The sequence below is a fragment of the Pholcus phalangioides genome, unplaced genomic scaffold (genome assembly GCF_987345545.1).
Source record: "Pholcus phalangioides strain wild (caught in Gottingen) unplaced genomic scaffold, Ppha-v1.0 ptg000039l_1, whole genome shotgun sequence".
NCBI classification, from domain to species: domain Eukaryota; kingdom Metazoa; phylum Arthropoda; class Arachnida; order Araneae; family Pholcidae; genus Pholcus; species Pholcus phalangioides.
The window spans coordinates 14,387,156-14,400,491 of NW_028301625.1; the positions used below are offsets into that span (position 1 = coordinate 14,387,156).

A 13,336-nucleotide genomic window follows, 5' to 3' on the forward strand; every position below is an offset into this window, starting at 1 on the left:
CTCTAATAGAGTTGTTAATAAACGGAATAGAGATTACCTCCGGGGGTCGTGAATTCTACCACAATTTAGTTTAACGTTTAAAAAGAAGTACGATAAACATAGCGGATAAAAAATCGAGAGGCTATCCATACTTAGAATTAAGACAACGATATATATTTTTATGGGCAGTGTTACTATTATCAGTTATATTAGCAGTGTTATTAATTATTAGTTTTTCTTTCGTAATACGTATATAATTTTAAACTGGATTGGTTTAGTTTGGTTATATTCGGCATACATATTATTATAGGCTTCATTTTTCAGTCACCTCGTTGGGCATTTTGTCTGTTGTGACCTTTGTATTTGTATTTAATACATAACGCCATAAATAAACATACAGTACCATAATGTTTACAAACTAACCTAACTTACTCTAAACGACGAAAGAAAGGACTATCTTTTAGGACGATTCACGGACTTATTGTTGTTTGTTCTTCAAGTCAGTTGTATTCTTAATTTATGCGACTGAAAAAGAATCTATCTAATGACACTTGTTTTTGCCTTCTTTTTTTATTTCTCGGAAATGGAAAATTGCATTGTCGTTGGACAGACTCGTTGCTCACACACTGCTACAGCTTTATTTGGGTAGTTGTTTCCTTCAAAATTTTGCACAGATTCCCACATTCCACACATTTCTATAATCTAATTTGAAGTGAAGGGCATCTCTCTCTTCTCACTTCTCTCTTCCTCAGACAAGATACCCTCCATAAGCTCTCCTGCTCTTGCGTGCAATAGAGATCTACCAGTGGATCTACGGTCACCTCCTGGCCATGTTCTTTCACTTCTTCTAGAATGTCATCCTCATCCACCTTCGATCCCATGGCCTTCCCCAAGGACACAATCTTTTCGACAAATGGTGGCTGCTGTTCACGAGCTAGCCCCTCAAAGTCACGTTCAATAATGCAATCAGCCCACAGTTTTCTCTAAGCAGAATTTAAAAAAAAAAAAAAAAAAAGCTTCAAGCTCACATACGCGTGGTTGCAATGCTATCTATACCTAGTTTCCTATCGTAAAACACAGTCATGTTCACACGTGTGTTCATTTTTCGAGTGAGGCACGCTTACCGGAGGGGAGAATATTACCCACAATTCCACTGTACATGTGTGGTACAGTTGTGATAACGTGAAACTAAACAAACAAAGCGCGAGTCAATGCGAGTCATCGCTCGTTAACCGAATCACTCGATAACCGAAGCTTCATTGTACCTGTATCTGTAGTTTTCAATATAAAAGCGACAGATCCATAGCATTCCAAGAATATTTTTTTCTTTAATAGTTTTGGATAATAAATTTTCAATCTATTTGAAATTCTAAACATCATTCACAAGAGTACCGTGAACGTAAAAAAATTAAAAGAATCCCTGAATTAACTTGTAAAGAAAGTCACATGCTCAGACAATGTGAAATTCCTTATTTAAAAAATAATTTAATCATCAATAATATTCCAATATACATGTTTTTAAGTGTGAGAGACAGACTATAATTTTTTGTTATTTAAAGTTCTCACTATTGAGGTGCATGTATCAGTGCTCTTTGAGCTTGGCACTAATCGCTTTTTCATGAAACGCGTCAAACAGTATCGCCCCCGATGCTTTTTATCTCTTTGATGTGTCCTAATGCGTTGAAGTTTAGATAAGCCGCCGGGAAAACCCACTCTAGAAACATCATCTCTCTCTTTTTACTATGTAATTCTCTGCGCCGATGGCAGATGGGAGGGGGAGCACTTGTTCTTTTTATTATTTCTCAATAATCTTACTGAAATATCCGTGAGAATTTCAAAACATATTCTATAATTAGTTTTGATCATTTTCTGGTTCTTTTCAACACCAATACGTCAAGTTTTCGTCTTGATAATCGGACCTAAATTTACTTTGAGGAAAACGGTAAGTTTCTTGTTCGTCCATTAGAAAAATTTTGTCAAATACAGCTACACCATACCGCTATTTTATGCAACCAAATGGGTCAATCGGAATGGAATAGTTTAACCCTCTAGTTCACACCCATAAAAACGTATTCAAAAAAAAAAAAAAATTTTAAGAAAGCGAATAAAAATTGTTGCTGTCACCATAATTTTAATTGAAAAATGCAACAACACAACAATTTAATTAGAGTGGATTTTTTAAATTAGCTAAAATTGTTAAATGGGTAAAATTTAATGTAATTGTTAAATGGGTAAAATTTAATGTAATTGTTAAATGGGTAAAATTTAATGTAATTGTTAAATGGGTAAAATTTAATGTAATTGTTAAATGGGTAAAATTTAATGTAATTGTTAAATGGGTAAAATTTAATGTAATTGTTAAATGGGTAAAATTTAATGTAATTGTTAAATGGGTAAAATTTAATGTAATTGTTAAATGGGTAATAAATTTAATGGGTAAAATATACAGTTTGCCTTGATTTTAATGTTATTTATAAGCAGATAAAATCTTGCTTATCTGAATTGAATAATATATTTTCACCTTTAATTTTATTCCCAATCCTTTCAATTAGGTGTGATTTGAAAAGAAAAAAACTTAAAATTTCAGCAGCTTTCAAAAAATGACATTAACATGGAATCAATTCTTTGTAGACAAAAAAAAAAAAATAAATAAATATTGTATTTATATATAGCTGCATTTTGTACTGAAATGACACTAAAAACATACTTTCAAATTAAAAAGAAAGAGAGAAAAATGGTATAGTGGGTTTCTCTTTGACCATGTATTTACCATGTATATTGAAATATCAACGGAACCACATAGAGTGTTAAATCAAATTGCAAACATTTGGATATCAATTTTCAAATTTGGAATTTTTTAGATCAAAATTATAATGTATGACGGAATTTTAGACAACAACATTACGATCAGATCAGCCAGGAGAGCGAGAGAGATGTCAAATAGAAACCGAACTTGAATTCAAATTGACATAATTAAGAGACGCAAGTTGTTAATCTAGTTATCTCCTCATTATAATTCGTTGTTTGTTATCGATACAACTTATTGATTATTCATTTACTTATACTTAACCGGAACACACCAAACAGCGACCGGTCTGTAGAGCGAACTGGTTGTCCTTGCGGATCATTTTGTAATATCAAACTTTGTTTCTTTTGTGATGCGAATCCGAAACTCGACAGTTAGTTGGCTTTCAATTTTCGTCCGAATCGGAGATGGTATTCAATTTACTTTGCGATATAGCCGAAATTTTTGAGCTTAAAACAACACAGGGAAAGAATAGAAAAGATTTGTTAGGTATTTTATGTGTAAAATCCTATTCCCTTTTTCTCATATTTGAAACAGAAAACAAACAGTAAAAAAGCTACTCGAATCGTCGTGCTTGGCGGGAAGCTTCCTTATTTTTCTCTTCCTCGTTTTTTATTATTATTTTTATTTAGTGAATATTTCCTTGATCACATTGGCAGCAGTAGTGCTTCTACTGTAGCATTCTGGTCTCGATGACTCGCCTCGTCTCGTCACCGTGACGTCATGCCGAGCCGGGATCCGACAGCACGAGCAAAAAGTGAAAATCAAAGTCAACAACAGCAGCCGCGCGACAATTCCAAGCGCTCTACTGGCTCGCCTGTCCTTGTTATTGTCAGTTCGGTCAACCAAAGAAATACTTGCAGGACAAGAAAACGGACAACCGCAAACAGGAAAAAATCATTGGTCAAGTGCATTGTCAAGGTTTTGAGTCCGGTGAAAACTAAACAACGAGAGATCTCTTTTGAAACTGGACAGGACAATCTACAAAGTTTCGATAACAAACCTGAAAGTTCTGAAAAAGGGTAAGTAAGCGATGATTCGTATAACAATTTTTCATCGCCGCTAATCAAAATGATTTATGCACGATAAATATAATTTTTTTTCCTCCAGGTGTTTGTGAGATATATTAATACTATATACCATTCAAATATTAAAAAAATATACATTATATACAGTGCTATATATATATTGAACGAGAATTATAATTGCCAAAAAAGTTTTCTGTGACTCGCTCTAGCAAAGAGAATTTTGAAATTCTTAACATACATGGTTTCATAGAAAACCAGTAAAATGAAATCAATCAATAAATTCAATGAATAAATAGAAAAAAACAGAGATGTGTGCCTGAAAGAGATTCCATTTTTTTCATTAAAAATGGCTCTTCGAGTCAAAAAATTCCTGAAACCGCTCGTGTGAATTGTGCGAATTAAAATATTACAGAAAAGGAGAAGTCTCTCTCTCTCAGTTTTAATAAATTGTGAGAGAAATGACAGAGGGGGATCGCAATCAACCTAAAACATTGAAAAATAGATGGTAAATTTTGATATAATTTGGCATATAATAGATTTAAATTTGGGAATCAATTAATGACACATTTTGATATGTTACCAAAAAAAAAAGCAGTAATAATTCTGTTAATATCACATTTGTGTGAAACCATTTTTTCTCTAATGAATAATATTAAAAAGAAAAACCAATTATATATAGTTAGAATTCGGAAGAAGCTTTAAGAGTGTTTCTGTCCAAAAAAATAAAATATTCCACAAATTTTTCAAGCTCAGATATTTAATTAATTTCGTTTCAGGAATTTCAATTTTTTTAATCATAAACAGCAATATGCTTTGTTATTAATAATTAATGATAATAATTAATTCATAATTAATAATTATTGCTAATACTTAAATAATTAAAGTTGCAATTAGTATTGTATACTGGGCACGATAATCTACAGTTTCGATAACAAACCTGAAAGCTCTGAAAAAGGGTACGTAAGCGATAATCCATTTACTGTACTTCATCACCGCTAATCAAAATGATTTATGCACAGTTAATAGAAAATTCTTCGAGATTTAAAGTGTTTACGAGATATATTAATGTCATACCATTCAAATATTCAAAAAAATATATACACAGTGCTATATATTCAACGAGAATTTTATAAACTGCCAATAAAAATTCACCGTGCCTCTACTAGTAAAAAGAATTTAAAAATTTTTTAACACTTATGGTTTTATAGAAAAAGTAAAGTTTTCTGATGCAAGTTTTTGAGTTGCTACCTAAGTGTTGTCAGTGGTGTCTTGAGTTGGCGGGTCAGTGGGACCTAAAATCTAAGAGGAGGTCCCAAAGTTGTTGGGGACTTCCATTCATTTTTAATTTTCATTGATTTTTTTAGTCCGTGCATATTTATGTGTATTTTTTCAGAATTTTTTTACATTCCATGTGTATAATCTGACTTTCTGTGTGAGCCGATTTTTTCATTCATAATATAATATTGTAGTTCAATGGAGTCTGAATCCCCCGAATTCCTAAAGAGTGTGCTAAAGAGTCAAAACCAAAACTACACTCTTTTAAGTTATAAATTGCGAAATAAGTCCTTTCGAAAAGATGAGATCAAAACATCAGTTTCTATGTGATTTATATATTTCATTGCCAAATATATTTCCATAAAAAGAAAAGGGTTTTGTGAATCGTCAGGATTTGTATGTAAAATAGCCGCCAGACAGCCAAACAAACAGCTGCTACTTCTCACTGAATTGCAAGCAGCTGCGAAAATTTTGCTATTCATGTAGAAAGGGAAAAGAAAAACTTTTCGCAATGTCTAAAGTGCAATTTGGAATTGTGAAAGAATTCTTGTAATTTTTCGTCCTAAGACTAATGAATGGAAGTGTACCTGTAAAAACAATCGATATCACATGCTATGTGTTTAAACAGTGATATTCTCTTAGATCAGAGTTTCCTAACTTGGGCAATAAATTCCCTTAGGAAAGTAGAAGCTATAGATATTACATGCGATCTTATGTGATTTTTTAACAATGAAGGCGATGGGAAAAAATAAAATTCCTGAGAGGGCTTTGAGAAATCGGTTTTGAGAAATTCGATGTTAGACACTTACGAAATATAAGTTTTATCTGTCGACAGGGTCCACAACCGAGGGAAGGCAGGCAGATGTGGTATCACGAGTGCCTCACCTGGTGCCAGTGCCGTTTTAAGGCATGAGCCCACCCGGGCACGGCCCGGGAGCCTCAAGAGAAAAGGGGGGTCTCACAAAAATGGGATCTGGTTGAGATTTTCAAAAATTTGCCTGGTAGGGCCTCAGAAAAATCATTTGGCTTGGCCCGGGGCCCATGATGCTTTTAAGACGGCCCTGCCTGGTGCCGCAAATTCAATCTTTGCTTTTATTTAACCACTCGCTAAACGTCATGATTGCCCCGGATGATGAAATACATTTTTGTATTTATGTAGTCATGCCCCCCCCCCCCCGTTCGTCGATAGTTTAACCCTTCAAGCGGCATGCTAGGAATCACTAAACCCTCTTTAAAATGCATTATCTTTTTCATGAATTAGGTTTTCCTACGATGTTCAGCAAATATAAATTGAGGCAATGTTTCTCAAAGTGTGCGTCGCGGCTCCTGCGGGTGTCGTCAATCTATGACAAGGGTGTCGCGGCGAGCTGTGGATATTGATTTGTGTGCCTAGTTATGCTTTGAAGTGGTTCTTTTATAAGTGAAAATATCTACTAAACTATTCTGGATAGGTGCAGATGAACCCATGAATTGGGTAAGAGAGCCGCGGGTGACAAAAGTTTTAAAAACACTGAATTAAGAAGCATAGGATAAAGTGTGTTTTATTGAAAAATGAGCTTTACAAAATATCTGGTCTTGTCTCAGAGTGTCAGTGATAAAATAAGAGGGTTTTAAGGAGGCGAGATATCTCGTAAATGCAGCTTAGAGGGTTAACACAACATCGACGGTTTATGAGAATCCTTAAGCTTTCAATTCTGCCCTGGCGGCTATTGACGAAAATTATCAAATTTATATACTTAGGTAAATTATATATATACCATACCCTTTGCATAGATATCAAGAAAATAAAAAGTCGGTAATATGCTAATAAATGACACATAAATATTTAAAAAAATTACAACCTACATTTTCGACTTACGGATTTGAAATGCGTTTGTTTTCATTTTGATGTCATATTAACATGAAACAGGTAACTAGATTCTCTCGAAATGTTTTATAACTAGAAATAGAGATGTCTAATTATTGTTTTATTTTTTTTGCCGCTCAAATAATTTATTGACTGCGAAGAGGAAAATTGATGAGGGAAAAGGAATGATTTGTAAACGAAATAGAGAAACGCTAACTAAGTACTAATAATGAATGACAAAAAAAAATTGTTCTTTTATGTATTTGAAGAATAAGGAAATACATGTAACCTTGAATGGGGTCAAGGAATTCATCCGCCGCTTATAGAGTGTTTCCACTTATAATATGGTTATGCATTTATTCGCCGGTCGAGTCAATCAGTTACAATGCATGTTCGTTTTTATGTCGGTCTTAGAACTTTATTGAATGACACACACTTGAAATCAATGAAAGTGTTTTTTGTCCTCCAAAATCTTTTGATCTGAAAAAATGGCCCCGACAAGGAATCGAGTCTTCTTATTTGTAGATCAAAAAGGTATAGTACTTATACATAGCAGGATTTTGTACTGGAAATCAGACTAAATGATGTACTTTCTAAAATATTAAAAAAATTGAAAAAAGAAATTGGTATAATAGGTTTTGTTTTTCCACCTTTGATATGCCACGAAGTTTAGAAATTCTGGCGTTATTTTTATGTAGCCTAAGTAGATCTCTAAACCTATATCAATCCTAAAATTTCAAAATGCTTAGACACGAAATCCTGTCTTTTCTTCTTCTTTTTTTTACCCCTCTCTATTGTCAATCACATAGGGTGACTAACTATCTACTGATAAAGTTCTACTGCTAATAGAAATCCCAGGTCTTTTAAAATTATTCCCCCCTCCCCCGGTTTGACAAGTTAAAGCTTTTGTAAATAACAGAACGATAAATGCGATTAGAAAATCGTTTATTTACTACTACTCTTTTGCTGTAAGCATGAGTAAGAAAACTAACAGAGACTCCCTGGGATTCTATTCCTTTTTGAAACATCTATTGGGAACTGTCGAAGACACTGATTTGGAAACACAAACAAGCTTTTCGAATCGGAAGAGTAAGTTTGCTAACATTTTTATCTTCAATTTCCAACAATGATTGAACTACTTTGAAGATTAATTACCAGGGCCCGATTTTCACATGAGCAAGTGGAAGTATTTCCTTGTGCCCCAAAATTTGAACAATATATCTGTGCTCAGATGGCAAAATGTCATAAGTCACTTTTCCTAAAAAATTTAATTTTCCTCATTCCGGAGTGTTGTTTTAATTTTTAGAAGGGGAAAAATTTCGTAATAAAAATAATCTTTCGGTTTAGGAGAAAACAACGGAGACAAATTTTAATAAGTCAAAAAGCTTCAGAATCACATGTTGGCAAAATATCATTTATAATTTGTCATCTTGAAATTTTTAAAAAAGTGACATAACATTTTGCCTCTGAGCACAGATTATATATTCATTGACTAACCAAAGATCTTTAACCTTATCCGCAGTTTTTCCACCAATCCCTGCTTTACCCAGGGCCGGCTCCCTTATGTCAAAGTCGGGCACTGCACTGCTAATTGCTCATAAATCTAGACAGAAGACTCCGTAACGCAATGTTTCTCAAAATGTGGGTCGCGGCTCCAAGGGGCGTCACAAACCTTCGTCAGGGACGAGTTGGAAATATCGATGTCTGTGTGTGTGCCTGCCTATTTATGTCTTGAACTGGTTCTTTTATGAATGCACAATATGCATTAAACTATTTTGGGGAGCCGCAGATGAAACATTAACTGGGCAATGAAGCCACGGGTGATAAACGTCTGAGAACCATTGCTGTAAGGCTGTAGCGGATGCTATGTCACAATGAATTATCGTCCTTATTTCTCGATTTTGCTTGTGAGCAGGTATGACGATTCGACACCGAGAACATGAATTAGCAATGAGCTTCAAAATTTTATTACCTTGTTTCTTCGAATATCCAGCACGCTGCTTGCGTTTTTTTTATATATGCCCAAGTATAAAGCGCTTGTGGCGCTTTATACTTGGTATATTAGTGCCTTAAAGAAATGTCTTTTGCATTCATGTAATGTGAATTGAATTATATTTGTTATATTATTTAAGAATGAATAGCCTCTAACACACCCAAAATTAATGAGTTATTGAAGGAATAAATGCTATATTTATTAACACAGACACAAGAAAAATAAATGCATTTTTTAAAAAATTATTAATTATATTATTTCAATTCATACAAAGAAGGCATTACATCAGTGGTTCCTAAGTTCAGACCATAGAGCTATCCCTTGCTGTCCTAGGATACTGAGGGGCCCACGGGTGAAAGTAAATTGAAAGAGGAGCCACGCGCTAGGGGATCAAGGTGTAACAGAGAGCTGAAAATAAAAAATTCAGATGTGAAGAAATGAAGCTTTTCAGTTAGACATATGTACCAGAATCATTTTATCGCATAACATAGTATAAAATAATTTATAATTTGCCTTTGATTATTAAATTAAAAGAAAATTTAAAAAGCATGGTACCGTCTCATGAATCGACTATATGCTGTTACTTTTTGTTTATCTACATCGGAAACGTCTCCCACAAAAAAGTCAATAATTTTATTTTTTAATTATTTTTTAAATACAGTCAAACTTGGTTAGCAAATGACATCGAGAAAAATTCAACCACGAAATTTTGCCATTATAACCGAGGTTGACGTTTTCAAGAAATTTTAAGTATAAAAGATGTAATCAAACACACACACGCAATCGAATGCATGGAATTATTTCATTATGATTAAGGTAACCATATTTTAGCGAGAATAATACTGGAAATTGAGATCATACATACAGGACATTTTCGATTCTCGACAAAAAATGTTTCCAAAGGTCGGCGAAATCATCAGTGTTGTTGTGTGTAAATAACTCTAAAGTGCTACAGCATGTCTGCGATGAATTTAAATGTATTTCACGGAAAGAAAAGTTAAAAAAACACTGCAAAAATGTGTGATGAATATTTATATTTATTATTTAAAAAAAAATTATGAACATTTACATTTTCTCCATCCTTAATTTTAGTAGATTGTAAATTAAAGTAAAAGCTTCATTGAAAAGAACACGGATCATTTTTATAAAAACATCGGGAAAATACGGGAATGTCTTGTATATGGGTCATACCAATGAGCAAGTCAGAGCGTCAAAAAAAAAAAAAAAAAAAACGTAATAATTTTTTTTCATATTAGAACAATTCCTAGTTCTAGGAATTTCTTGAGAAAAACACCAAAAAAAAAACAAAAAAAAACAACGGAAGCAAAATCATCGAAATAATTCCGTTATATCGGGAACTGGCGTAAAGAGAGTGTAAATATGATACATATTTTATGGGACATTCCCGTGATTTTAGCCGCATCAACTTTTTTATAAAATGTCCCTTTTTTCCCCCAATTTTTAACAATGCTTAGTTGAATTTTTGAAATCAAGAATTCGGATTGTTTTCATGACTTTTACGACTTTTCATGACTTTCATGCACTATATTATAGTAATTATGACTCTAATATAATTAAATATAGTCATATGAATATATTCATCTCACATATTTGTCAAACGAACAAACAAACGTTTTTTTTTATTTTTTTGGTGAAAAAATGTTGACTTACAGTACCCATCATCCGTGACTAGCGGATTTTTCAGCAATTTCAGCGAGAGTTGACAATTTTTTTTTTGGCTGCAATTCACATCTTTTCCCTCTGACAATTTTTTGGGCTATAAATGACAACTTTACTTTCCCTTTGAAAATTTTTACGGCTGTAACTGGCAACTTTACTTGACAACTTTTTTGGCGATATACCGTATTTTTATGAAAGAAATATGGTTATTTGTGGTTTATCGTGTTGCGTGTATTGATATTTTTCTACCAGAACACCTTTCGTGGGCCTGAGGCTGTGCACCCCTGGTGTATATATCCTTTAAGACCCTGGTGCCACAAATGTGTTGGTTGCTTTTTCTCACTGCAGAATTTTTGACCTCGGGGGGGGGGGGGGGGGAGTTAAGTCCTGACTTAAGCTTTTATAATAAATTAAAATAAAAGCATAAATGTAATGATAATAATAAATAGCTATGTGTGTAAATTATTTGGTAGGTCATTTTAGTTCTAATTAAAAACAAAAAAAACAATGTTTTTGAAACAATTAGCTCAAAACAAATTGTTTAACCTCGTACTTTAAAGTACCGTCAGAATATAAAGGTCTAAAGTATCAAGTTAAATAATTTGTTTTGAACTAATTGTTTCAAAACCATTGTTTTTTTGTCTTTAATTAGAACTAAAATGACCTACCAAATATTACGTGATAACTATTTATTATTATCATTACATTTATAATTTAATTTTAATTTATTGTAATTTTCTTCTTACCCTACTTTTCACAATATCGGATATAATGGTTGTAAAGTTTTGTGTAAGTTTTGAGTTAGAAATATGGTGAATATGAATTTTGGATTCTTTCATCAAGAGGGCAGCACTTAAAGCACTTAAAGTTGAACTTTTAGGAGGTTTTTAAAATGGCTCCCAGGAGAAAGTGACTCCGGGAAAAGTGTGATTTATTACATAAAATTTAGCAATAAAATTATGGAAAAAATTGTATGTGAACATGACTATACCCTGGCATCATCTTGGATGAAAAAAATTGCACGAAGTAAATTATTTCTCCACAAAATTTTTTTTTTAATAAAGATTTGATGACATTTATGTTTTTATAATGCATTTTTTGAGTATCAAAAATGCAAAAACATCTCGAAAATTGCAAAAAATGAACGCTCGGGTTTGAAAGGGATATGGTACCCGGTCCGCAAAAGGACCCTAGTTCTAGTCCCTCGGACCAGATGACTTTTCTTTCCGAGTTCACCTCGGCATAATACCCAGAAAAATATCTAATTCCTTGATGTATCGGGCTGAGAATAAGTCGTCTCACGATTGTAGAAAAATCCACAAAAACTATTCTTCATTATTTATGGAAATGACTTTTAGATTTGGTGGGGTGTAGTGGTATATTTTTATTATAAGGCCTGCATCATACGAGATAGGACGAATCAGCTATACATGCAGCGAGCTTGAGAGATTTATCCTCGACTTTATTTCCGTTGATATATAGGCGTGATGAATCATTTTCTGACACACAAAAAAAGAAGCTGATCCAGCTTGCTTTAAATTATGCCCGTTTTCGAAACGAACTTCAGACTTTTGATCGGCTTTAACAAAACCGCAGACTTCCGGCTGTCATTTTTGTTGAAAGTACCCAACATCCTTCCTTGCATTTTAATGGCTAATATTGATATAATCACTTGTCTTGTTTTTATTTATTTCTTTATCATTAATGCTTGAGTTTCGGAGCAAAAAGAAGATATCGTTTATCAAAGGCGTAAGTATTGCCAAACTTTCATTTTGCTGCATGTCATTAAATGACAAAAACATACGCCTATAGCCCTTTCAGATCCAAGCATTCATTTTCTGGAATTTTCAAGTTGTTTTTGTATTTTTAATACTAAAAAAAAAATAATTAAAACATAAATGACATCGCATCTTTGTTTTCTTTTTCCAATTTTTTTAAATTAAAATTTTTTTTTAAAGAAATAATTCGTCTTTCAAATTTTTACAATCACGATGATGCAGGGTGCATTCATCTTTACATTCAATTTTTTCCAGAATCTTATTTTACGTTATTAAATATACAGGGTGGGCAAAAAACGGTTTGCAGTGTCAGCATCGCTAGGCCACGGGAATTTTTTTAAGACAGGAAAAAGGACAAAAAAAAAACCCCTCAAAAACAGCCGATAGGTAGCACTGGTACAAGCGACTTCGGTGGAAATATGTAAATGAGACAGTTATAAGAACTTGCGCTCCTAATCCACAACCACTTCACCGTTGTAAACCGCATATGTGGACCTGCTGCACTCTGCTGTTGCTGGATTTGTGACTCGCCCGCAATGTGTTGTCCCCTGTGTGGTGGTGGTCATGTGGAACACATACTTCTGTAATAAACGATTTGGAGGCATTCTGTTCATTATTTGCGTATCTTTTTTTGACTTGTGTACGTCAGCGCCGCCTATCGGCTGCTTTTGAGTTTTTTTCCTGTCTTTAAAAAATTCCCGTGACCTAGTGATGCTAACCCTACAAACCGTTTTTTATTTCGGTTATTTTTCCGGTTTTTATGAATTTTTTAAGTTTCTACGGACTTTTTGCCCACCCTGTATATATCATGAAATCTTGCAATTTATTTGTAATTAAAAACTACATAACTAATATTTGCGACTATGATCCTATTCATGCATCGCAATCTGTAAAATTGTCGAAAAAAAAGGGCACCTGTTTATAAAATTTGTTTAAAAAATTTAAACAATT

The 13,336-nt window shown here is 33.3% G+C and overlaps 1 protein-coding gene across 2 annotated transcripts in view; it reads left to right on the top strand.

The window, feature by feature from the left end:
• Positions 1-1,690: 1,690 nt before the first annotated feature.
• LOC149065610 (transcription factor EC-like) overlaps positions 1,691-13,336 on the top strand; it is a 58,139-nt gene continuing 46,493 nt past the window's right edge. Inside the window, exons 1-2 of one of the 2 annotated variants that reach the window (XM_089253875.1) lie at positions 1,691-1,921; positions 3,418-3,807. In XM_089253875.1, the coding sequence (XP_089110001.1) occupies positions 3,509-3,807 (299 nt within the window). In that variant the 5' untranslated portion in view covers positions 1,691-1,921; positions 3,418-3,508. The remainder of the gene's footprint in view (positions 1,922-3,417; positions 3,808-13,336) is intronic. The other variant, XM_089253879.1, reaches the window with a different exon arrangement.